At 44.0% G+C, this 25728-nt stretch overlaps 1 protein-coding gene across 2 annotated transcripts in view; it reads left to right on the forward strand.

Moving 5' to 3' along the window:
* Positions 1–25728, forward strand: part of RBM20 (RNA binding motif protein 20) — a 194136-nt gene that overhangs the window by 121041 nt on the left and 47367 nt on the right. For both annotated transcript variants that reach the window (XM_055352121.2, XM_004050092.5), the window contains exons 2-5: positions 14500–15583; positions 17063–17124; positions 18039–18130; positions 18490–18587. In XM_055352121.2, coding sequence (XP_055208096.2) covers positions 14500–15583; positions 17063–17124; positions 18039–18130; positions 18490–18587 — 1336 coding nt within the window. The remainder of the gene's footprint in view (positions 1–14499; positions 15584–17062; positions 17125–18038; positions 18131–18489; positions 18588–25728) is intronic.

Genomic DNA, 25728 nt, shown 5'->3' on the forward strand with positions numbered 1-25728 from the left:
AACAACAAAAAATAGGGAAGTAAACCAGGCGAGGCTTTGGAATTTTATTAAAAATGGTCAGCGCGATCAGACCTAGATCCCTTCTTCTGAAGTGCTCTCAGGAGACCTGTCTCCATAGAGCTGGCTTGGGTGTTGATATGTGAAGAGGCTGAGAACATGTGGCATAAACATCGACTGATATTGTTTGCCATTTACACTCAGCATGTGTAATGCAGCAGGAATGGCTCCCGGTGGCATGTGACTGCCCTTCCAGGCGGGTATGCCGTGCTCAGGCACCGCTCTTTCTCTTTCGCTCCCTCCCTCCCTCCCTCGCTTGCATACCCCCTCCGCTGCCCCTTTCCAGACTCGAGAGAGTTTGAGTGAAGGCTTGTCATGATTGGCATGCAGAAAGCTGGTAGAATGTCATTGGAATTTTCTAGGGAGGCACATGCGCAACACCCAAAATGACTCCAGGCTTCGGTAGCCGCAGGTCAGCCCGTCGTGCCAGGCACCGTGGTATGTTTCAGAAAGGTAAGGTTGCATGACGTCATCCTACCTTTCCCCAGCACAAGGGAGAAATCGAGGTTTATTTGTTTCTTTTTTAATTCTCCAGTTTAGGCAGCACATCTAAACATGTTCTCGGCGCTGAGCATTTGTGCATGAGTATGCGATTTGTCTGTGTCCCCACCCCCTCCGTTTGAAAAAAAAATTAACAAATGATTCACAACGGCAGTTTAACATGTGACCTAAAACAGCTCCTCATGACCCCAGTGAAATCAGCGATCCTAATGTCAGGAAGTCGAGATGCTCTTTTTACGCTGGTTACTAAACTGTTCTTTAAAGAAAAGTCGCAAGGCTACTGGAAAACAGATTGCGTTATCACCAGATCTGGGAGAATGGAAGGGGATGCATTCAGAATCCCAAAACTTTATAAATGATGGGCATCTCTTAAGGGTGAGGTGCTTTGTGTTAATTGCTGGAATTTGGCAGTGATGGAAAATGAACTTAAAGGTGTTTGAAACATCTCGTATCTGTTGAGTGTTGACTCATTCTGGACCAGGAGGGGAGTGCCGTGTTGAAATTCATGAGCAGGGGATATTTCGCCAAGAAACAAGGCTTGAGAATAGCTTCTGAGCACCCCTGAAGTAGCTGGAATATGAATTTCAGCACCTCTTAGGTATCTTTAAGTAAAGTTAAGTGTTTAAACAAAACTAGTTTCATTGTCGCCAAGCAAGCAAGCAAGTGCATAAACTTCTGTTGTGCGGTTCAGGGCACAAATTTGGACATGGACATGATGGTCTGTTAGCAGACTCAAGCACAACCAAACATGACTCACCTCATTTCTCTATCTGATGCAATTACAAGTAGCTTCAACACATGTGGTAGAGGAATACTAGTTTTCTGCTTGCAAGTGTGTAAAAGCAAATCCATACTCATAAAACGGCATGGACGGGGTGTCTTATATCACGGAGATTTTTTTTTTAACCTTAAAAATAGCTTTTATGCAGCTTTGCCATTGGTTTCTGCCTTGTATGCATTGGAATCTTTTCTTTCTTGCAATTCTGAGATGTCAGAAAACTGAAGGGGAGAGGGTTAATATGTTCACACACTTGCCCTTCCCCCACATGCATATGCTAACAGCTGCCATGTATGATTTTTGTGGAATTTGATATTTCGAATGAAATGACTTCCTTATTTTCCATAGTAATATAATAATCAATTTTACCACAGAGAACTGTGTACATGTCAAGCCTTGGCTGCTTCTAATTAGCAATGGATGGGATAGCTGGGGAAAGTGCTGGAGAGCAGTTTCAAGTAAAAAAAATCAGTCTTCAAGCTTTAAGCATTCTTTCTGGCCTCAGCCAAGGCAGTTTTCAATCTGCTTGGATCGTAACCACAGGTTTAGTTTGTGGTATTCTAAGAAAATATCTAGAATGGCACATGCAAATGCGATGAAGATGGGCCTGTGTATCTAACCGTTGTGAGGTTGTCTTTTATCTCTGTTCTGCAGTAACTTTCTTATGGCCACAGCTTTGTAAGATAGAGGCAAAAGCCAAAAGTAATGCACATATAATATTCTCTGCCTTGGGCGACATCTGTGTTTTGTTGGCTGTAGTCAGAAAGATATGTGTCTTAAGGCACCAGAAATTTCCACCCATTTTGGGAAAGGGATATTTTTCTCAATAAATAGTTATATGGCTTATTTATAAAGCCCCAATCTTAATGTTCTCATTTAATCTAAGGAATGTAAAGGAATTAAACTGTGCACATTCCCAAAACACACACAGAAACATATACCATGTCCTTCACAAGGAAACAGGGTATTCTGGTAAGATCTACATTCCCACATGCTTAAGACAGTCATAATTTCAAGTCAGTTGAACCAGTATTTGTTCAGTGCCTCTAATTTGCCCAGTGCTGAGCCACATAGGCACTTGGGAGTTTGAAAGATTCTAGGATGTGGATGATGTCCTCAAGGTGCTTATAATTAGAAGGCAAAACTCCTCCCCTAGCAAACCTCACCTGACATTCTGCAGCAGAAACTGTATGTGTTCTCTGGGGGAAATCTTGTTGCAAAAAATATTTATCGATTTGCATGAAAAGGTGCATCAACAGAGCTAAGAAATATTTTTAGCTGTATTGTGTTTGACCCTTTGTGGACTTGTAGAAATTTCAGTGTTTATTCTTCAGGGTCATTTAAGACAAATGGTCATGCTGTTTGGAGTGATAAAAATGGCTTGTGGGACCCAAAGTAATAAAGAACAGATTGATTCTATTCTTTTATAGATTGGTAATTCTTAGACTTTGCTGCAGAATTGTTCTCCTGGGGAGCTATTAATATTACAAATTCCAATGCCTGGGTTGAGTCAATCTCTGGAGGTGGGACTCAAGCTCCAGTTCTTTTTAAAACTTCCCAAGTAATTCCTAAGTGCCACCAAGTTTGAGATCTAGTGATATAGATGACTTTATCAACAACCTTTTTTTTGTTGTTGTTTATTTGTTTGTTTTAGCCTAAGCCTTCTAGGGTGAGTTTTGGAATGGGCTTTTTATAATGATGGGGGTGGGTGTTGACTAAAGAACTTTCAGCTTTCTGGAAGCTCACCCTCTGTTCTCTGCACTAGTGAACTCAGTGTAGATGGAGGTATGCTTTCTCCCTTTCCAACAAACCTGGTAATATGATGCCAAGCCAGTCACTCAACCATCTATGTTACCTAAGGTTTCCTGAACCTTGAGTGTTTTTATTACAGCAGCCCAAATGTTCTGAAGATCTTGATTATGTCTCTTAAGGGAAGGTAGTTTTACAATTAATTACATGTGTCCCTTGAAATTATTTTTACATTGTCTGAAACCCCCATGGAAGAGGAAGCCCATTCTTGGTGTACTTGCAGCTAGTAGAAGTAGCTCATTAAAATACAGGGGTTACTCAATTCCTGATAACTCACTATAGATTTTTTTTTTTCAGACAGGGTCTTGCTCACTCACCCAGGCTGGAGTGCAGTGGTGGTATCATAGCTCACTGTAACCTCAAAACCCGGGGCTCAAGTGATCGTCCCACCTGAGCCTCCCAAGTAGCTAAGATTACAGTTGTGCGCCACCATGCCTGGCCAATCTAAAAAATTTTTTTAGAGACAGAATCTCTCTATGTTTCCCAGGCTGGTCTCGAATTCCTGGCCTCAAGTGATCCTTCTGCTGTGGCCTCCCAAAGTGTTAGGATTACAGGTGTGAGGCCACTATCCCCAGCCACCTCACTATACATTCTTAGAGTTAGAAAGTATTTTCAAAATACTCTAGTACAGTGGTTCTCAAAGTGCAGCATCAGCCTCACCTGGACTTGTTAGAAATGTACATGTTCAAGCTCCACCCCCAGATCTTCTGAGTCAGACACAGAGATGAGGGTGTGGGTGGTGGTGAGGGGTGGGCCCAGCATCTGTGTTTTAGGAAGTTCTCCTCTCCGGGTGCCCACCAAAATTTGAATTACTGCTGTTATTTCACCTTGTCAGAAACTGAGGTACCCCAGTCCTCGGATCTGTCTCTGCACCATGGCCAGATCATCCTAACTTTTCTGTGTCATGAATAACTGCCTTAAGAAAACACCCACCATCCTAAAATCATAAGGCATAAAGAAACCTTAAATGTTGTCTCATCTGACCCTCCCATTTCACAGATAAGAAAACTAAGGTCGATAGGGTGACATGAAGTCAATAAGATGTAGAGTTATTGGTGACAGAGCTTTTGGTCTACTTAAAACCTCCCCCACTGGCCCACATTGCCTCTCCAGTTTTATGTGGACTTCTAGTATTTGGCTGAAATCACATCAGTTAAAATGTCTAGGTTAATTGTCAGGCAACTCTAGAAAAAGACCAACAGAATTTTAATTCTTTAAAATTAATCCAAAATTCTTTCATTTCAAACTGGCTTGAATTTTATAACTGTCTTTGTACATTTAATAGAAAAAAATACCGGTGATGTAAACTGCTGAAAAGAAAATTCACAGAACATGGGGACCAGTCCTGGAACATAGGTTTCATCCCAACATCATGTAGATTAGGCACTTAACAGCACCTCAGAGGCACACACTGAAATTGCATTTTCTTCCGATTTAGTTAAAAGGAAAAATGTGACAAGAAGTCTGTTTGTTGAATACTTTACAATTTTATACTTGATGTGGTTAGTGATATTTACATAATTTTGTCCGTGTTCAAAGACTGACTCTAATCCACATTCTCTGTAGAGCTTCATCTTTCAAAGCATTGTAGCAATACACAGGGAACATTAAGCCAAGAAAATGAAGGGAGAACACACAGCTATTATCTATATACACATATACATGGAGCAGGCATGTCCATGGATAAATTTTTTTTTGTTTTTTTCTGTGGGTTTTTTTGAGACAGAGTCTGGCTCTGTTGCCCAGGCTGGAGTGCAGTGGTGTGATCTCAGCGATTCTCCTGCCTCAGCCTCCCGAGTAGGTGGGACTACAGGCACGCACCACTATGCCTGGCTAATTTTTGTATTTTTTTAGTAGAGACCAGGTTTTGCCATGTTGGTCAGGCTGGTCTAGAACTCCTGACCTTAAGTGATCCGCCTGCCTCACCCTCCCAAAGTGCTGGGATTACAGGCGTTAGCCACCATGCCTAGCCCATTGGATAGAAGTGTTTGTTGGTTCCACACACCTACCATGTGCTAGGTATTGAGATGTGGTGTGGGACACATATAGTTCCTATCTTCTAATGATCATGGGACAGTGGGAAAGTCAGTCAGACAAGTGCTTCAGTAGACAATTATGAGAGCAGGTGGTGGAGTTAGAAGAGAGTACAGTTGAGGCTGATGGAGCAGAAGGGCATTCTGAAGATCATGAAAGGGACATCAGTGCACACTGGATGGGAGCAGAAACCAGAGAAGGCTGCCTGGAGGAGGTGTCCTGTGAGCTACATTTCAAAGGATGGTAGATATCTAGGTGAAGGGGAGTAGGGAGGAGGTTGTTTAGGGAGAGGGGCCAGTATATGCCAAGGCATCAATGCTTGTGTGTACATTTTCTATCACTGGGCCAGGAGTGATCTATAAATCCCTATATATTTCCTTTGTGTGTATAAACATTAGCAATTTGGTTTCTTAGAGAACTTTGTATAGCAGTTTTAAAATATACATTTCGAAAAGCTCATTTTTCCATTACAAAAGACTCAGATGTTCCCAAGAAAAGTTTCTCAGTTGAGAGGTCACCAGATCTTATGTTACTGAGAAAATGGAAAGATTTCCCCTAACCCCAGAAGTCAAACCAGCTTCCTCAATTTGAGACTGCACAAAACCAATTAATTTTTGCCCATTGTGGATTTTCTTAATAATTGCATCTCAGACAAGCCAACTCCTGTCCTAAATGGATTCGAGCCACGTTTCACTCTGAAAGCTGTGGGTCCATCTGGGAAATGTCTTTGTAGATGAGAGAATTTTATAATAAAGTATTTTTGGTATTTCATTTACTAAATCTTCAGGGATATAGGTAAGAGAGCCTCCGTGCTGAACTGACTGCCTAACAGAACAAGGTTAGAGAGAATGAAATTATTTCATGCTGTCTGGCCTGCAACACATGCCTCTGAACGAAGCCATATACAGTCACGGGTCGCATAACGATGTTCTGGTCAATAACAGATGGCATATACAATGGTGGTCCCATAAGATTATAATACTGCATTTTTACTGTACTTGTCTAGGTTTAAACATATTTAGATATGCACAAATACTCACCATTGTGTTCCAGTTGCCTCCAGCATTCAGTACAGGAACATGCTGTGCAAGTTTGTAGCCTAGGAGCAATAGGGTATATCATATAGCCTAAGTGTGTATGTACACTCTATGATGTTCGCATGACAAAATTGCCTAACAACACATTTCTCAAGACATGTGTCCATTGTCAAGCGGCACATGACTGTATATATAACAATGGTTTCTTTAAAAGCACTCCCAGGAGTGGCCAGGCGTAGAAATAGCTTAATTTGTGAGCAATGATAATGATAGTTAATATAATTATCATATTTTCCAGAGCACCTGCACATCACGTTTGATCTTTACAGTGAATGGAACAGACATTACGATCTCCATTTGACAGATGAGGAAATTAAACCTTAGAGTTATCAGATTTCAAAGGTGAAGGGACCTTGGAGATCCTTTCATCCAGCTTTCTCATTTTACAAAAAAAAACTCCCTGAGATCCAGGGAAACTAACTGACCTAGGATCCCACAGGGAGTACATAAGGGCTGTTGGGCCAGGCCCAGGTCTTCTGATTTCTAGCTTCCTGATTTTGCACTCCATTGCGCTATTCTCAGTCTTCAGTGTGTTAGAGGAAACTTGGTAGGTTATGCATTTGTTCTTAAGGAGAAATTTTGTTGATATCAGTCCTAGGCACTATTTTATAAACGCACACATGTGGAAAAATCACTTATTTTCTTGCTTTTTTTCTATATATAGATACAGACAGATACACAGACAGACACACCACATGTGGATGTCACTGGGGAGATGAAGGTGGGATTGAACTTAGCAGAGTCTCAAAGGGGGCTTCAGCTTTATCTGTCAAATATTCTTTTATTAAAATATTTTGAAGCAAAATGACCATTACAGTAGCATTTATTCATTTTGGATAATGGGCACTGAATTCATAGGTGTTTGTTTTCCTCTTCATATTTCTGTATTTTAAAATTTAAAAAAAAACAAATATGGATATTAAAAATAAATTCTCACCTACAATACCATACCCTCATTTTATAAAAATAAAGAATATTTTTAAAGAAATAAAAATGGTTCAGAAGGAAGGAAAGAAAACTATACTATGGGACTCGTTAGTTAAGTTGACATTAATCCTCTGCTTTAAGTCTTTCCTGTGATGACACTAGCAGAATGTGTATCATTTTCTCTGCATTTGCTGCAGGATCAGTTCTCTTTGGCAGGTTTTGAGCCGTTCTAATAAGTCCAGCATGAAAGGCAGGCCTCTCATGTCAGTTCTAAACCCCCCAGCTGCCCCATTGTGACTGCATAGTCCCCTGGTTCTGAGACTGTGCTCTGCCTGATAAGCGACGTACGGAGCACAGTGGACTGAAAGCCCGGGGATCTGATACCAAACATGTTAGTTAAACTCATGTTTAACTAACCCAAACTCATTTTTAACTGGCCCAAAGGAAGTAGGCCCAGAAACGTGGTTTTTGGAGCTCCCTTTAATGAACGTGTAAACAGAGGATAGAATATTGGCCTTACAGTTTAAAAACCCTCCTTCAAGTCCCAGTCAAGTCCCTTATTCACTGGATGACCTCACACGGTTCATCTGATCTTTCTTGGTCTCAGTCTTCTTACTATAGACTGGAAATGGTCATATTTGACTTAGCTGTCCATATGGCTGTTCTGGAGATGAGACAGCTAATGAAGTGAGAACACTCATTAACACACCAACTGAAAAACACAAAACAAAAGAGAGATGATAGGATTATATTGCTGTTATGAATCATTCCAAGAGGTGTCATGGTGATATGAATCATCATATGGTAATGTCATGGCTAAGGCCCAAACACGGAATAGCAGCATTGACCCAGTAGTCTCGAAATTAGTCACAGAGGCCAAGCTAGTGAAGACCCAGCAGCCCTATTGTTATCAAGAAAGAGCACTATTCAAAAGGTGTGTGGCCTCATCTCCTTGCAAAGAGAAAATTCATCTGGTATATGTTGATAGGCGTGTATCCGACCACAGCCACTCCATCAGACCTGAGGACAGAGGCAGCCTGCATTCCGGTCCCAGCTCTTCTCTGCCTCGGTGTGTGACTTGGGCGGTTTCACAGAGGACGCCAACTTCATTGGCTTTTGCGGGTTTTTGTTTGTTTGTTTGTTTTTTGTTGTTTTCTTTTTGTTTGTTTTGTTTTGTTTTTGTCTGTAGAATGAGTGAGTTAAACTAAATTGTCTCTAAGGCCTCAGCTCACTCTTAAAGTTTGTGATCACTAGCTAAAGTTTGAACTTTAGCCCCAATATGACTGTTGTGTTGTCATTGTCACCTTTGTAACCTGACATTCAGGAATGTCCCTCTCTAGTTCATATTCTGACCTAGCTTCTGAAAGCATTATAGCAGAGTTGAGAATTTTTGATCTAGGAAAGATAAATATTGAAAAGAAATTCCCACCAAAATACCATAAATAAGGAATGTTTTTAAGAAAAATGGTTCAGAAGGAAGGAAAACGATAATGTAGTTCTTGTTAGTTAAGTTGACATTAATCCTCTCTTTGCTTTAAGTCTCTGCTGTGTTGACACTAGCAGAATGTGTCATAAAGACATGGAAAGATCATAAATTCTCAACTCTGCTCTAAAGATCTGACCTTCAGTGTTGCATTTATTTGGCCACACCTTTGTAGTGTGGTCATACCTAGAAAACATTTTCTTGCCTGGTCATCAGCCCTTTCACCTCGGTTACTTTCTATATTTTAGCACAAAAGAAGAAATGGCGCATTCACCACTCAGCCAGTTGCACTGGAAGTGAATTTAAATTCCTGAACTGGTTATCTTGGAAGATATTGTGCTTATTGCAGATGTGGCCGGTGCATGAGTTTAGGCACTACCATGCTCTGGGCTGTGGTTCTTGGCTCCTGCTTCTGGATGGCTGGACATTACCAGGAGAGAGCCTACTGATACATCTATGCACATTCACTCTACTGCACTTCAGCTGTGTCCTTGTTATTCCACAGCCCTTTAAGTCCTGGTTCACCAACCAGATGTTAAGACTCTCTTGGATCCCTCAAATCCCATCCCCATGCCTGCTCCCTCCTCTCTCAGCAGTTGCCCACTCCTTATCTTCTAATCCTCTTTTCTCCCTATGATGATGATAGTGACCCTGTAGCTCCAACTACTGGGTCCTCACAGTCAGTCCACTCCTGCAGAGGAAACTGGAGGGTGACCAGGAACCTTCAAGTCAATGTGGGCCACAGAAAGGAACCATCTTTAAAAGATGGTTAAATGCCCGTGGTTTATGTAGGTTGGCTTTCTTTAAGCAAATAAAGGAAATGCATTGCTTCATGTCCAGCAAAGTACAGGGTGGATTCAGGAGAAGCTGGCTCAAGACATTCCTAGGAAGTCGTCAAGGAGCTGCCTGTACCTCTGTCTTCAGGCCAGCATCTTCTGAGTTGGCTTTATTCTCAAGCAGGCTGTCATTAAGTGATGGCTTAACAACAATTTAGCAACCATGGCATGACAGAGAATCATGCCTGATAGCTCTAACAAAGTATCAGAGAGTGTTCCCCCATGAGCCAATCACTGTTGCCAGAGGGATGTGGTTCTTGGACTGGCCAGGTCTGAGACACATTGCATGGGCCCCTATTTGTGCAGAGTTGGCCCCTGACTACATTCCCAGAGGGTCTTTGGATGTTTGGTCAGATGGTCTGTACTCTGGGGGGATCAATTCATACCAGCAAGGTCCAATCAGCCCCTACACCTACCACTGCCTCTCTAGTGGCAGCCACTTTTGCATGTAATTGTCTTGGGAATTGTGTTGGTTTTCTATTGCTGCTGTAACAAATTGCCACAAATTTAATGGCTTATAATAACATACTTGTATTATCTTACAGTTCTGGAGGCCAGAAGTCCAAAACCAGCCTCACTGGACTACGGTCAAGGTGTTAGTTCCTTCTGGAGGCTCTAAGGGACAATCTGTTTCCTGGTCTTTTCTAGTTTCTAAGAGGCTTCCTGCATTTCTTTGGCTCATGGCCCCTTCCTCCATCTTCAAAGCCAGCAGCAAAGCATCTTCTCTCCTCTCTGACTTCTGTTTCCATCCTTATATCCTCTTGCTGACTCTGATCCTCCTGCTTCCGTCTTAGAAGGACTCTTGTGATTACATTGGGCATACCAAATTAAATTCAGAAATTCAGATAATCAAGATCTTTAATTCAATCACGTCTGCAAAGTCCCCTTTACCATGTAAGATAACATATTCACAGCCTCTGTGGGTTAGAATGTGGACATTTTCGGGGGATCATTATTCAGCCTACTGTGGGGATTATCCACTCAATTTAAAAACCTGAACTTAGACAGAGAAAGAGTGTACTGAAGCTCCTGCATTGGAGTGGGAAATTGTAGATAGTGACCTGGGAAGGTGACTTTGTACCTGCTTGTAGGTTTAGTTTTTTACAACAGCAAAATTTATTTGCTTCTTGGGTGTATTTAGATTGTCCTTTTTGAGCTGTTTGTGGGTTTTTCTCCACAGAATTGGGTACTCATAAAAGAGGTGTCCATATTGCCTCAAAGCCACCAGATTCTGATGAGCCATACCCATTATCTTCCTTCTTCATTTTGTTCACGGCAATTACTTTGTGCCCATAAAGTGGGAGGCAGTGTGCTGAGGAAATACAAGATTCTCCAAGACATACTCCTTTCTCTTGTGGAACTTATGTCTAGTGGAGTAGAAAGGCACGCACGCAATTATTTTTAACCCAAGGCACAGGATGTGCTGAGTGATATAAAAGTGACAAACTAAGGAGTGGGAAGACAGCAGGAGACATCAGTTCCAGCTTCCAGGGGTGTCAGATCATGCACCCCAATTTTTGGTTCAGAAATATGATCACTACTATATGCACCTCAATTTCAGGTTATTAACTATTGCAGGCTAAGAATTTTAGGGCTTTAAAAATAGTATGATGTGTTTTTTCTTCTTTGTCTAGGGTGTTTGGATGAAAACAGGTGCTCAGCTCTGATGATTCATGTGAAATCACTTCTACTCAAGGTTGACTAAAGTTGGGAATGATGAAAATGTCCTAGTCAAAGCAAAAATTAAGAAGAAAACCTGGTTAGTTTTCTTATTTTTTGAGGAATCTGAATGGGTTAACGTCTGTAACCTGGGCCATACTCTGAAAAGGACAGGTTTCCCATGGCTGACCTACAAATACCCAGCATGGCTGGCTTTCCTAGTTGGAAAGCCCTTCCTCACGTGTCCTTTCAGTGGCAAAGGGGAATCTCTACTAAGAGCTCCCTCCTGCCCAGAATGCAATTTTAGAAAATAGAGCTGACTTCTCTGGGAAAAACAAAACCAACCTTGTCTTACTCTGGTCATGGAAACCAACTTGGCACCTCATTATCGCCTTGTTAGCAGGAACAGGCTGCATGATGGACAAACCTGGGAGGAAGAGTTGGCCCTGTGTGGCCACGGTTTTGAGTTAAGCTTAATTGCTTTTCTAAAGCTCAGCTACTTAATACTACACAAGTCAAAATCTATCATCAGACTCTTGACCATCCATTCTCCTCTTCCTTCCGTATTCGTGCCTACATAGACATCGGTCCCTCCCCATTCTGCTGCTGTTGAATTTGTGCTGGGTCACCCAGGGACCCCCAAGGCTTGTTTACAACCAGCCCGGCTCCCCAAAGGAGAACAGGGCTGTAACTACCTTTAACTTTCAGTGCCCTCTTCCCCCATATTTTAAAATGCAGCCAGCCTGTTCTGCCCTTGAGCATAGCAGGGCTGCTGGCTGGGGAAGGTGGTGTCTTTTTAACAACTTATAGGCAATTTTTGATTTTTCATGCAAATGGGAAAGAATAACAAAGGCATTTTATCTGGCTCTCAAATGTGCTTTGTACTTACATTTAAATGTGGGTGTGCCTGATGTTCTGGGAACTCCCTTCCAACAAGACAGTGTGGCAACCCATGTCACTTGCCATGTCTCCCTTTTCCTCCTCAGCTGAGCTAGCTCCCAGCCTCTCTCGTTTTTGTTCCATTATCATTGGATTTTTACTGTACAGAACCTGTGACAGTGGAGACTAAGGTGTCCCAGTTGTGCAGTGTCTACCCTGTACTGCCTAAGCATGCTTATTGTAGAGCATGCATTGTTTATGGCAACCCCAATTTCCAGTTTTCCAGTCCCCTTCTTCCCATTCAAATGTCCCAGAATTCCAGTTCATCAACATCCTGAACATATTTCCTGATGACACCCACTTTTCAGAGGGGAATTTAAAACCTGGAAAATGTGGTCTTAACCAAAGATTCCCTCTCTGCCTGTGGTAACCACATATCCCAGACGTTCTGGGAAAGTCTTTCCAGTTTCCAGACCATGCACACTGATTTTTGGTCCAGAAACCACTATAACCAACCAATATAGGTCACATGAAAGACACATGTCAGACGGACACCCTTTCTGCAGTAAGATTCGGTGAGAGTCTGCTATTGCCCCCTACCTCAAAATCAGATTTTTTTACTTGTAATTTTTTGGTTATTCCTTATGCTAGTTAAGCTTGAGAGCTCAGTTGAAGGGAACTATGATATTGTGAGATTTGGTCTTCCTCAGGTTTCCTAGCATAAAACTCCAAAAGTCTTTGGAATCGGATAAATATCTTTTTGTATGCTAATGAGCTGACAAATGTCTGGCAGCCCCTTAGGTATCTTTAGGATGGGGTCTGGTTACTGGAAAGACCACAGCAGGATGGAAGGGTTGGGACTTTCAGCCCCACCCCTAACCTCAGGGAAGGAGAATGGGGCTGAAAGTAGAGTTGATCACCAATGGCCAATGATTTGATCAATCATGCCTGTGCAATGAAACCTCCATGAAAACCCAGAAAGGACTGGGACATGTGGAGGTTCCTGGAGAGGGGGGTGCCCGAGAGGATGTGGGAGCTCTGTACCCCTTCCCAAACACTTTGCCCCATGCACCTCTTCCATCTGGTGTTCATTGGCATCCTTTGTCTTATATCCTTTCTAATAAACCAGTAAAACTAAGCATCTCCCTCAGTTCTGGGAGCCTCTCTAGCAAATTAGTCTAATTCTGATTTACGGCCAGTTGGTCAGAAGCATGAGTAAAACAACCTGGGGCTTGTGATTGACATCCAAAGTGGGGGGACAGTCTTGTGGGGCTGAGCCATCAACCTGTGGGATCTGACGCTTTCCCCGGGTAGTGTCAGAACTGAATTGGCAGACACCCAGCTGGTGTCCACTGCAGAACTGGTTGCTTGCTTGGTGTGTGGAGAAAACCTCCCACACATCTAGTGTCAGAAGTGGTTCGTGTTGTGAGAGTATAGGAGATGCTGAATTTGTTTGTGTCTATATTTGGACAGGAAGACAATTCATGTTACTTTTGGATGTGAAATGAGGACAAGGATGAAAATGTGTTTGGCACAAATGTAAACACGATTCACTCTGTAGGCAATTGTTAAGCCTGCCTTTTTCACTTAACATTAGAGCATATAGATTTTCTCATGTCATTAAAGTGGTTTTGTTTTTGTTTTTTTGTAACAGAGACTTTGGCAAATTCAAGATAATGTTTACCATTGGCAATCATGGAGATGGGTGAGGTGGGGAGAGCATGTAACCAAGGGAGATTTATCGTATTGGAATGCTCTCTGTCTTAAGCTTGGTGCTGTGTACTCTTTTTTGAATGTCCTAAATGTTACATAATAAAGTAGAAATTTGAACACCGATAGTAATGGTTACTTAATATTTTATTATGTTGGTGTATCATAATTTCCTCAGTTCAAATCCCATCTCCCTATTGTTGGATATTTGTAATTTTCAACTTTGGACTCTTAAATAGTATAGTATTAAGCATCTTTGGGTATCAAATTTTGTCTGCATTTGAGCTCATTTTCTCAGTTTTGATTTATATAATTGAATTCCAGGGTCAAAGAATATGGCTATAATAAATGCATCTTGTTAGACTATCTTTTAACAAAGCTGTATGCGTTGATTATCATTGACATTGTGCCTATTCTACTGTCTCTCCAACACGGAGTGCCATTTTAAAAAATTGCTATTTTGCTAGGCAAATATTTGTTTTGAATGGTTTTAGTTTATGTTTCTACTTACTAGTGAGATTGAATGTTCTGTCATATAATTTTCCATTGGAGTTTTTTTTTTTTTTAATGTGTATGTGTGAGCACAGGTTTTTGCAGATTCACTTGTATGTGGGACCAGTGTGGGAAGGTCTTGTTTATGTGGGAGGGGGGACCACAGATAACAAAGAACAGCCCCTTGACCCCCTCACTGAAAACCAGCTGTGCATCTAGACCTCTGTCTTCCCGCAGTGCCGCCAAGCTCCTGGACAAGAACCCGTTCTCGGTCAGTAACCCGAACCCTCTGCTTCCTTCACCTGCCAGTCTCCAACTGGCTCAACTGCAGGCCCAGCTCACCCTCCACCGGCTGAAGCTGGCACAGACAGCTGTCACCAACAACACTGCAGCCGCCACAGTCCTGAACCAAGTCCTCTCCAAAGTGGCCATGTCCCAGCCTCTCTTCAATCAACTGAGGCATCCGTCTGTGATCACTGGCCCCCACGGCCATGCTGGGGTTCCCCAACATGCTACAGCCATACCCAGTACCCGGTTTCCCTCTAATGCAATTGCCTTTTCACCCCCCAGCCAGACACGAGGCCCCGGACCCTCCATGAACCTTCCCAACCAGCCACCCAGTGCCATGGTGATGCATCCTTTCACTGGGGTAATGCCTCAGACCCCTGGCCAGCCAGCAGTCATCTTGGGCATTGGCAAGACTGGGCCTGCTCCAGCTGCAGCAGGATTCTATGAGTATGGCAAAGCCAGCTCTGGCCAGACATATGGCCCTGAAACAGATGGTCAGCCTGGCTTCCTGCCATCCTCGGCCTCGACCTCGGGCAGTGTGACCTATGAAGGGCACTACAGCCACACAGGGCAGGATGGTCAAGCTGCCTTTTCCAAAGATTTTTACGGACCCAACTCCCAAGGTTCACATGTGGCCAGCGGATTTCCAGCTGAGCAGGCTGGAGGCCTGAAAAGTGAGGTCGGGCCACTGCTGCAGGGCACAAACAGCCAATGGGAGAGCCCCCATGGATTCTCGGGCCAAAGCAAGCCTGATCTCACAGCAGGTCCCATGTGGCCTCCACCCCACAACCAGCCCTATGAGCTGTACGACCCCGAGGAACCAACCTCAGACAGGACACCTCCTTCCTTCGGGGGTCGGCTTAACAACAGCAAACAGGGTTTTATCGGTGCTGGGCGGAGGGCCAAGGAGGAACAGGCGTTGCTATCTGTGCGGCCCCTGCAGGCTCATGAGCTGAACGACTTTCACGGTGTGGCCCCCCTCCACTTGCCACATATCTGTAGCATCTGTGACAAGAAGGTGTTTGATTTGAAGGTGAGTTGTCCAAGACAGGCTGGGAGCCACAGCTAGAAGCCTGGGCAGGCCTTTCCCCACGACCCAACTCACGCTGCCAATGGGCAAGGAACTGTTGCATTGGGGTAACAGAATTTTGCCATCAGTATTCTTGACTAAAATCATAGGTATTAGGACCCATAGGAATTTCAGAAATGTATCAGGACCAGTCCCTTGCTTGAAGGTGAGTCAGAAATTCTTACACACTTTTTATAGATGAGAAAGCTGAGGCTGAGTAGGGGAGCAAAGGACCCTACCTGGGTTGCAGAGAAGGGGCTCAGGAGTTTCCTGCCTTCTCGTGGAGGGCTTCTCCCCCGTGGTATGCCTAGAATCTACTGCCCCTTGAGTACCCATATTGTAGTGAGTTAGAAAAGAAAAAAAGCAGAATTTTGGATCAGGGGAAACAGATTAATTCCCCCTTGGAACCTAGACAAATTATTATGGAGAGCCTCAGCTTCCCCATCAGCAAAATGGAGGTAGAGTCTCATGACACCTTCCCGGTGGTTGGGAAATGCTTTGAGTTCCTGCAAACAGAGGTATATGATAGTATAATTTCCCCCCAAAAAATGTATTGCAGATGCAGTGAAATATTTTGAAGCAATAACAATTATAACAAATACCATATATTAAACCCTTTCTGTGTGCCAGCAGTAACTCTTATGAGGTAGATATTATTATGATTTTCATTTTACAGATGAGAAAACTGAGGCCCAGAGAGATGAGATGACTTTCTCAGCCCCTTCTCCCCGCCACCTCCCCAGCTTGAAAGTGGCAGAGTGGAGATTCAAATGTGGGCCTGACCCTTTCAGAGCCTGCACCATTTAAACACTGGGCTGTCCTGCCTCCCATCTCTCATCCTGTCCAAAAGCATAATAATGTCCTTGCAGAGTGTGAATCGCACTGCAGCATGTCATTCACCTCTGTTTGGGTCACACCATCCAAATGCATCCCTGTGACCCAGATAGGACATGCCCTCTGACCTCTAGTCTTGGGAGAGGACTAGCTGACACGGGGAGGTGCTCAAGGATTTTGTCTCTCATGAACCTTTTCTAAGGCTTTGTAAGTCACTGTGAGTCTACCTGCCAGATTCTCCCAACTGGATATGAAATAGGTGGGGTCTTCCTGGGGGAAAGGAGAAGGGGTGGGAGGTGGCAGGTAGGTGGTGGGTGCAAGGGTCCATTGAGAGGGGTAGAGGGAATCCAATTTGTGAGTCTGGGCTCCTGTTCAAGATGGGCATGAGATGTATGGATGAGGAGCTGATGGAGCAAAGGCTGGATGGGGAGGCAGAAACAGCGGGAGGAGCCTGGGAGGGAGAGAGGAAGGGTGGGGGGATGTGTCTGCAGGGGTGGTCCAGCCTCTGGGCGCTCTGTGCTCCCTGCCTGACCAGTGTCTCTGTGCTCTTCCTTTGCCTTCCCATGGACTCAGTTCTACTTTGGTCACTTTTCTTTCCTTCTAACCTAGGACTGGGAGCTGCATGTGAAAGGAAAGCTGCACGCTCAGAAATGCCTGGTCTTCTCTGAAAAGTAAGTGCTGTTCAGGAGGACAGGCTCATGCATAGGCTCAACACATATTCACTGAGCATTTACTGTGTGTCACACGCTGTTTTGAGTCCTGGGGCAATAGCAGAGACCAGAACAGGCAAAGTTCCTGCCCTCAAGGAGCTTGTGCTTCACAGGGGCCAGAGAGATGATAAACAAAATGAACAAGAAAATTACAGCATCCCTGGTGGTAAATGCTAGGCAGAAAACACCAGGCAGAGGCGGGAAGTGTGTGTGTGCGTGGGCGTGTGCCTCCCTTTTCTGGCTTTCATTCTTTTCATTGTAGTCAAGTTCACATAGGACTTACTATTTTAAATACTTTGAAAATACTTTGAAGTATACAATTCAGTGGCATTTAGCACATTCACGACATTGTGCAAATGTTACCACTCTCTAGTTCCGGAATATTTTCATTACTCCAAAAGGAAACCTCATACTCATTAAGTAATCACTCCCTCTTCCCCCTAAGCCAGCCCCTGGCAACCACCAATCTGCCTTCTGTCTCTATGGATTTGCCTGTTCTGTACATTTCTGTAAAATGGAATCATATGATATGTGGCCTTTGGTGACTGGCTTTTTCTTTTTTACTTAGCATAACATTTTCAAGGTACATCCATCCATGTTGTAAAATGTACAACCTTTCTATGACTGAACAATGTTCTATTACACGTATATATCACATTCTTGTTTATCCGTTCATCTTTTGATGGACATTTGGATTGTTTCCACCTTTTGACTATTGTGAATAGGGCTGCTAGGAACATTTGGGGACAGTTTTTGTTTGAACACCTGTTTTCAACTATTTGGGGGTCTGCACCTACGAGTGGAATTTCTGGGTCACATGCTAATTCTTTGTTTAACTTATCGAGGAGCCGGTTTCCCTTTCTCGCCCTCTCCAGTGCTGGCATCCGGTGTATACTTGGTTCAGCAGAGGGAACATTGTGTGCTTCTCCCAACAGCACAGCTGTTTATAACCCTGCTGGGAATGAAGGTGAGCAAGGCCCTACAGGTCAGCAGCTTGAAGCAGAAGTGGGCTACCCACAGGCACATTATGTCCTGTCTTTAATAACCAGGATTTCCCTGATGTCCCCTTCTCATGGATGTAGAAAGCAAACAGATCCCAAGACATTAAAATGCATTTGGCCTGCTGTCTGGGCCCATCAGTATTCTCTGAGATACTTGAGACGTAAAGCTTTGCTGATTATCAGCATGTCCAGAGGTACAATCATGCCAATCACTAATAATATGTGAAGGGGAAAGGTTCAGTTTTCTATGCCTGCTTATGTCCTAATAATGACTTTTGATGTTACATTCTGGGTTTTCACTGACTTTGTGTAATTCATCATTTAGATTATGCCTCAAATCTTGGAACATCATACGTGCCCATTCCAGCAAGGTCATTCGCTCAGTCAAGCCCCACATTTCCTTTGGCTTCTGTGGGGACAACTGTGAGTATGGAAACATTTGTCCAGAAATTAATGAAAATGATTATTAGTTTATTTATTTGTTTGTTTATTTGAGACAGCCAGGCTGGAATGCAATGGTGCAATCATATCTCACTGCAGCCTTGAACTCCTGGCCCCAAGTGATCTTCCTGCCTCGGTCAACCAAAGTGCTGGAATTACAGGTGGCCAAAGTGCTAGGATTACAGGTGTGAGCCACCATGCCCTGCCTCAAATACCTCTCTGTGTGCCAGTCACCCTGAAATGCTTGTTGCTTTCCCCAGCACTGTGTTCTTCATGCTCAGTATGCACCTGACATGCCACAGGCTGGGAGGATGTTAACACTTTTTTTAGTGGAGAGTTGGCTGGCTTTTGAGGTCTAGACCCATTTATACCTGGTACCCTTCAATTTTCCACTCTGGGAATTACACTTCTCTAGTTTCCAAGATGATATGACCAGAAGTGAGGTGAGCATGTGACTCAGGCAGCCAAGGAGATCATCACACTTTCTGGCCATAGATTGGTTCATGAATGGTGTATGCCTGTAGTCCCAGCTACTTGGGAGGCTGAGGCAAGAGAATCACTTGAACCCAGGAGGCAAAGGTTGCAGTGAGCCGAGATCGCACCACTGCACTCCAGCCCAGGTGACAGAGCGGGACTCTGTCTCAAAACAAACAAACAAAAAAAACCATTTTCTCCATTGTCATTGTTGTCGTCAAGCGTTTGTAGTATCACCTGCTGTATCTGGGCCTAGAGGTGCTGATCTGGCTTTGTGTCATTCAGAAAAACAACCCCAGACAGAAGTGAAGAGCTGTTTAATCCAGTTCCTCTAGTATTGAAACACATGACTTAAGAAGCAGACATAAATCCTTAAAATTCAAGGCATTCCTGGACTTTCTAGCATTCAGCGCTGGCTTAGAAAAAAAAAAGTTTGAGCTTTTTATGTTTTTTAAGACTATTTAATGTTTTATGGAAGTGGATTATTTCCTGTGAGAGGGTAATTTTGAAGCTTGAACCAGAAAGTGTGTGAAAGTAAGGACTATGCACCAGTAGCATTTGTTGGCCCCTTGAGGAACTGGTTTGTGCTGTATAATGTTTTTGTTTGTTTTTAGTTTTGCTGTCTCTACAATATACATTTTCGTCCTCCAAAGCTCCTAAGCTTCATCTCTCCTTTTTCACCAACGGTGACAGCTCCTCTTCTCTCTGGGGTTTCAATTGTTTTGTGCCACCACCCTACACCCCCGTCTGACCTCTTCTTCTCCCCTGGGCAGGAGAAAGGGGAGTGGGAGGAAAACTGACTGTAAAACAAATGCATTTGTCTGAACCCTGCTGGATAGCACCTGTTTGTGTGCCTTAGCCTGTGCCTGTGCTTTTGTGGTGTGAGTTGCTGCAGCCTCTTTCTCTCTTCTCCTGTGAGTGAACACAAGCTCACAAGAGCATGTCTCCATGTGCTGTCCCCTCTACGTGTTGGCATGCAAAGCATCAGGCCAGTAAGCTGTGAAGTGCAGCTCTCAGGCTCTGAGGAGTGAGTAAGCGGAAAAGCGAGGCGGTTCGTTATGAGACGTGAGGCCTGCCTGAGCCCAGGCTTCTGTTTATTTGTGTGCGTTGATCTGTGATGTTGAATAGGAGAAGCGCTTCGAGAGAGCCCCTGTCTGGAAGCCCACATTTTGGTGAAAGAGAATTTTGTGGTTTCCCTCTCTGCACTCTGCTCGCTCAGAGCCATGCCCAGGTCAATGGCAGCTTCGGGTCAGTCCCAGGAGACTGCAATGGCTAGATTCAGTGAGGCCTGTCCTCTGAGGTCAGATTCCTGGTAACATGACCTTGTGTCCTGATGGGGGTGTGGGCCATGGAGGCACCTCTGTGCACACAACCCTGCCCTGAGACCCCACTCCAGGCACTGAAGGGGAGGGACTGTGACCACGATGGGGGAGGCTGGATTGAGTGTCAGGTGGGCAGGGGCCAGGGCTTGTAAATTGACTCCAACCTGGGGTCTGGGTATGGGGAAGAGATGGCATTAACTGAGCCCCTCCATAAAGGGGGGTGGATGGGGAGAGGAGAGACACAGGCAGGACATTCTGCAGTCTGTCCCAGGCCTCTTCCCCACCCTCCAGTGCTGCCCATTGAGCCAGAGACCCTTTCCTATGGACTTGGCTCTAGGGACCTAAGTTCAAGTCCTACTTTGGGAGCCACTTGCTGTGTGTCTCCAGGCAAGTCACTTTACTTCTCTGAGGCTCTGTTTCCTTAAGTGGGAACAATAATGCCTTTGGAAGATAAAGTAAACAACTGGATTTCCATCCAGCTTGTGTAATTTATAGTTTTGATTATTCCTCGAATCTCAGAACATCCCATGCAGCTCTGCAGCCCAGGCTTCTGGTTCAGTGGCCAGCGCCAGACAGTGGGAGCAAGGCTTGGGATAGATCCAGTATTGTCCTGCCCTTGTGAGGATCAAATGAGATCATATCAGGGACAATGATTTGGGAACTGTCAAGTACATATGAAGTAACCATGGCTGTTCTTGAGTAACGAGCGCTTTTAACCCATTTTGGCTGTGAAGAGTGGGGGGGAAACCCATGCTGTCTAAGGCTGGCTCTGTCTGCTGGCCATAGGATTTTGTCCGAGTCTTGGTGTCAGTGTTCCCCTTACACAAATCTGTCTAGTAATACCCAGGGTCACACTTGCTCCACCTTAGAGATGTTTTGAGGTTCCCATGGATGTACTTTTAAATTACGTACCAGTGGGCAAGCACAAGCTATCTGATGATTTGTGTGTTGATTCTAATTAATTCCTCGAAGCTCTGAGTGCCACTTCCTCCGAACACCTAGAGATGGGGAGTTTATCTGGCTTGAGCCTGGTGAGAAGCAACACAAGAAACATTTTGCTAGGAGCTAGGAGGGGACAGAGACCTAGGGGACAGCTCTCTGCGAGGAGCTAGGAGGGGACAGAGAGCTAACATTTTGGGAGCTAGGAGGGGACAGAGAGCCCCAGTCATTGTAGGATGATAATAAAAACAACAGCCAACATTTATATAGTACTCAATATGTTCTTAGCATTTTTGTTTTGTATTAGCTCATTTAGTCCTCTAGACAACCCCATGAGGTGGATACTATTATTATCCTTATTGTACAGTTGGGAAACTGAGGCCTAGAGAAGCTTAGTACCTTATATGAGGCCACATAGCTGGTAAATGGAGGTGGTGGGATTTGAACCTAGGCAGCCTAGCTCTGGAAGCCTCATTTGTAACCACTAAGCCCTGCAGCCTCTCTGCGAGGATCTGAGGGGTCTCTTCCTTGCTGTGATCCTTCTCTTTAGTAAGCCCCTCTCACCTCCCCCTCTCCCTACCCCACAAGCTGCTTGGGAGGTTCCGAGGCTGCGTTGCAGGTGACAGGGACTTCTCTGGCCTTGGCCACTCATGGAGCAAGATGAAGAGGCCAGCCACAGCTGGTATCCACATTCTTCTGCGCCCTGACAGCATCTGCCAAGATGAACTCAGATGTTTGGAGGCTTTTTCTACAGACCCAGTGGAAGGGGAGAGTCAGCATTTGTCTGGTTTTATCATTATAACTTCTGTGACATCTTGCTGGTCACATGAGCCTCCCCAAGCCTATCTGAGGGACAAAGACAAAGCCTGCCCCAGCCAACCCCTACATTGTCAGTGGCTTGGTGTTCATTCACATCCTTCTGTCAGATGCTGGTCCCCCAGGTTTGCCATTGCCAGCATATGGAATTGAATGCAGGTGTATCTGTCTTGAGGAAAACCTGAAATGCAAGAACATTGACATTTGAAGACAAGCTGAGAAATGGAGAAATGATTAATCCACTCTTGAAAAATACTTTGCAAGTCTCCTTTAAGTAGCAGAAGAGTCCCTCAGAGAAACTATTGATTTTCTTTCTGCCTACAAACACTGACCTCCAAAGATATCACCCCAAAGATAAGGGGTGATTACTCTGTTGCCAAAGGATATTTTTCCAGGTTCCAATGAATGCCCAGTGAGTTGTTTTTGCATATACATTTCTAATGTTTTTCTGCTTACAAAACTTATGCTTATTGTGAAAATGCAAACAGAAAAGAAATACTGAGGGGAATGAAATTCCCCGGTTATCTCCCTTTCAGCCCCCACAGAGATCCCATTTTCCTCCACAAGTGAGGTCTGGTCCTGCACCAGCACTTTGTATGTCTGATTCCATTTACATACATCTTTTCAGGAACACTTTTTTTTGAGTAAAACCAGGAAGAGCCAGGATCCTGCCACTGTCTGATCATATCACTAATGTCTGTGGAGCGAAGAGCAGTTACTGCCTCTAAAGCTCCCTGTTTTTAAGCAAGAGAAGACCAAAGTGACACGGAGCTCTGGAAATGAGCCTTCAGATTATATCCAAACTGCCACAAAATCTAAAAGGACCGCAAAGACCATCTGCCACTGCCACCAAGCCCTTCTGGGGACAGACTTGGCTGCGTTTAAACTTCTCCCACCTCTGTTGGAGTCTGAGTGTTTCGTTGCCTTGTTTGTTTATTTATTTTTGTTTGGGTTTTTTTTTCTCATTTTCTTTTCTTTTCCTTTTTATTGTTATTTATTTATTTATTTATTTATCGAGACAGGGTCTCGCTGTGTCACCCAGGCTGGAGCGCAGTGGCGTGATCATGGCTTACTGCAATCTCCACCTCCTGGGCTCAAGCGATCCTCCTACCTTAGCCTCCAAGTAACTGGGACTACAGGCATGTGCCACCAGACTCAGCTAATTTTTGGAGAGACAGGGTGTCACCATGTTGCCCAGGCTCACGTGTTTATATTTGACAGAGATGGGACACTGCACTGACAGTTGTATGCTGTGTTTGCTGTTGGTAGGGTGATTTGTGTCTGTCCTCAGCCCCTCCCATCCCACTCTAGGGTCCCCAGAGATGGGTGTTCACTTTCACTTAAGCTCCTGCCATTTGAGGCCAGGCACTTTCTCCTTGGCTGCCTGAGTCATCATAAACAGAGTAATCAGGTTTCTGGAAGGGGCCTTGGGGCTTTCTCAGCCTGTTAGTTTTTGTGTACCTGCCCGAGGTGCACTTTCTCTGTGTCTGTCCCTGTAAAGCCACCTTGCAGTTTTCACAACCACCTTGGAGTTTATTTAGTGCCAGTGTCACAGATGGGCCACCCTGACCTGGGATGATACACATTGTTTTTATTATTTATTTCTCGCCAAGACCCTGCACATTGGGGAACTTGTATAAATAAGGAAATGGAGGCTCAGGAAAATAGAAATGTCTGTGGAAGGCCAGAGGTGTAAGTCACAGGCTGCAACCCTGATTACTGGCTGTTTCTGGAGCACCATCTGTCTGCCCTGGACCTCTGAATGCATGGCTTAGAGCACTCTGGTCTCCTGACTTCTTTGAGCATGAGGACTAGTAATTGATGTGGCATATACTACCAGCCGCCTCCCCACCATTTCAGCTCTGTCATTGCTTCTGTCCCTCCAGCAGGGGCCACCTTGTGCTTTTTCAAAGAGAGCAAAGAGGAGGAGACAGGAGACCTGGGTAGGTTTTGTTTTGGAATTTGTTCTTTTTACAAATCTTACTTTTTCTTGTTGGAAAAGCAGTGTGAACATTGTGTAAACAATCTTAGCAGTAACAGAAATATAAAAGAAAAGTCAACTTTTCAGAGAAAACAAGTTAAATGCTTTTGTTATAAGTATATATCTCTATAGCTAGTGTATGTGTACATGTTTCATTAGTAAAAGTAATTTTTTGGGCACAAACCAGATAACATCATACAATCTGTTACACAATTTGTTTTTTTCACTTAACATAAGCTTTCAATATATATTTAAATCGATTTCTAGACATCTTTCCACATCAGAACATAAATAGTTCCTATCTTATTTTGTAACTTCATTTTTGTATTTACCTTAATTTATCAAGTCTGCGATTGATAGGTTTTTTTTCAGTGACACCTGAGTTTTAATCACAAATCTGCCACTGTTTAACTGGCCACAGATTAAGATCCTTAACTTCTCTGAGGCTTCAGTGTCCTCATATACAGCGTGGACCAGATGACCTCCCAATTTTAACATTTTGTGACTCTACAGTTTCCAGGGATGTTGAAGCTGCTAAACAGGTGAATCGTCCAAGATCTGTAGGCAATCCTATGGATTTACCAGTAAAAGTAAATTCACTCTGAGTCAGAACTAATATGCTCTATAAAATATTTGAAAGCATCAATAAAGGCAACTGTGTCTACCCTCCAAGTTAAGCCAAGATCCATAGCTACGGAATTTGCAACCATTTGCTATCTGCATGATAGGTTCAAAATCAACATCTTGCTGTCTGCATAACAGGTTATAAATCAACATCATGAGAGATAAATATTTGCCATGTCTGCTCTTAGGCATGTTTAGAACAAAACCAGCAGAGGCCCACAGACTCTGTGCCAGACAACATTAGATCACATCTGAGACAGATCAGGCTGGAGCACAGAAATCATTTACTGAAGATGGAATCTACACTTTGCAGCTCTAGGAGGCAGTTTGAGAGACCTCTCTCACTCTGCAGGCCTGTTGCCCTAAGCCATATTTTTACTGCAACTCTAAGTTATTTGAACTCGGTCCTCTTATTTGAACTCATCTGTGAAGCCTATTTCTACCTGCACCAAGGTGCAATGAAAGGTCTTAGAATCTTCGTATACAAGTCTGTTTGCTTCTTTTGCATTTCTCCCCAGCTACAAAAGAGTTGAGGGTCAGTTGAGAGGTCTGGGACCCAGCCATATGAACGATCAGGGGCACCATCTGGTTTTAAAGGTGCAGCCCCAGCATGTGAAAATGCACAGCCCAGGCCCCTGATCCCATGTGGGGGCACTCAAGGTCAGTGCTGGCTTGCAGGCAGGCTAAAGCCTCCCTGAGGCTGAAAAAGGATGATTGTCCCTTTAGCTTGGTAATTCAGGCTTTAATCACACCCCTGCAACTTAGCTCTCTTAGAGATGTGACCTCTGCTAGAAAGTTTTCAGTGCACCTGTCTTATGTGTGGCTCCTTGGCACTCAGCAGACAGAGCCCATCAACACCTTGACCTGCCCTTCTCCCCTACAGTATGTCTTTTAAAATTTATTTTTGGTAACTTTTAATATATTTCAAACTTACAGAAAAGTTACCAAAAAGGTGTAAGGAACTCCC

Source organism: Gorilla gorilla, chromosome 8 (assembly GCF_029281585.2).
Source record: "Gorilla gorilla gorilla isolate KB3781 chromosome 8, NHGRI_mGorGor1-v2.1_pri, whole genome shotgun sequence".
Taxonomy (NCBI): domain Eukaryota; kingdom Metazoa; phylum Chordata; class Mammalia; order Primates; family Hominidae; genus Gorilla; species Gorilla gorilla.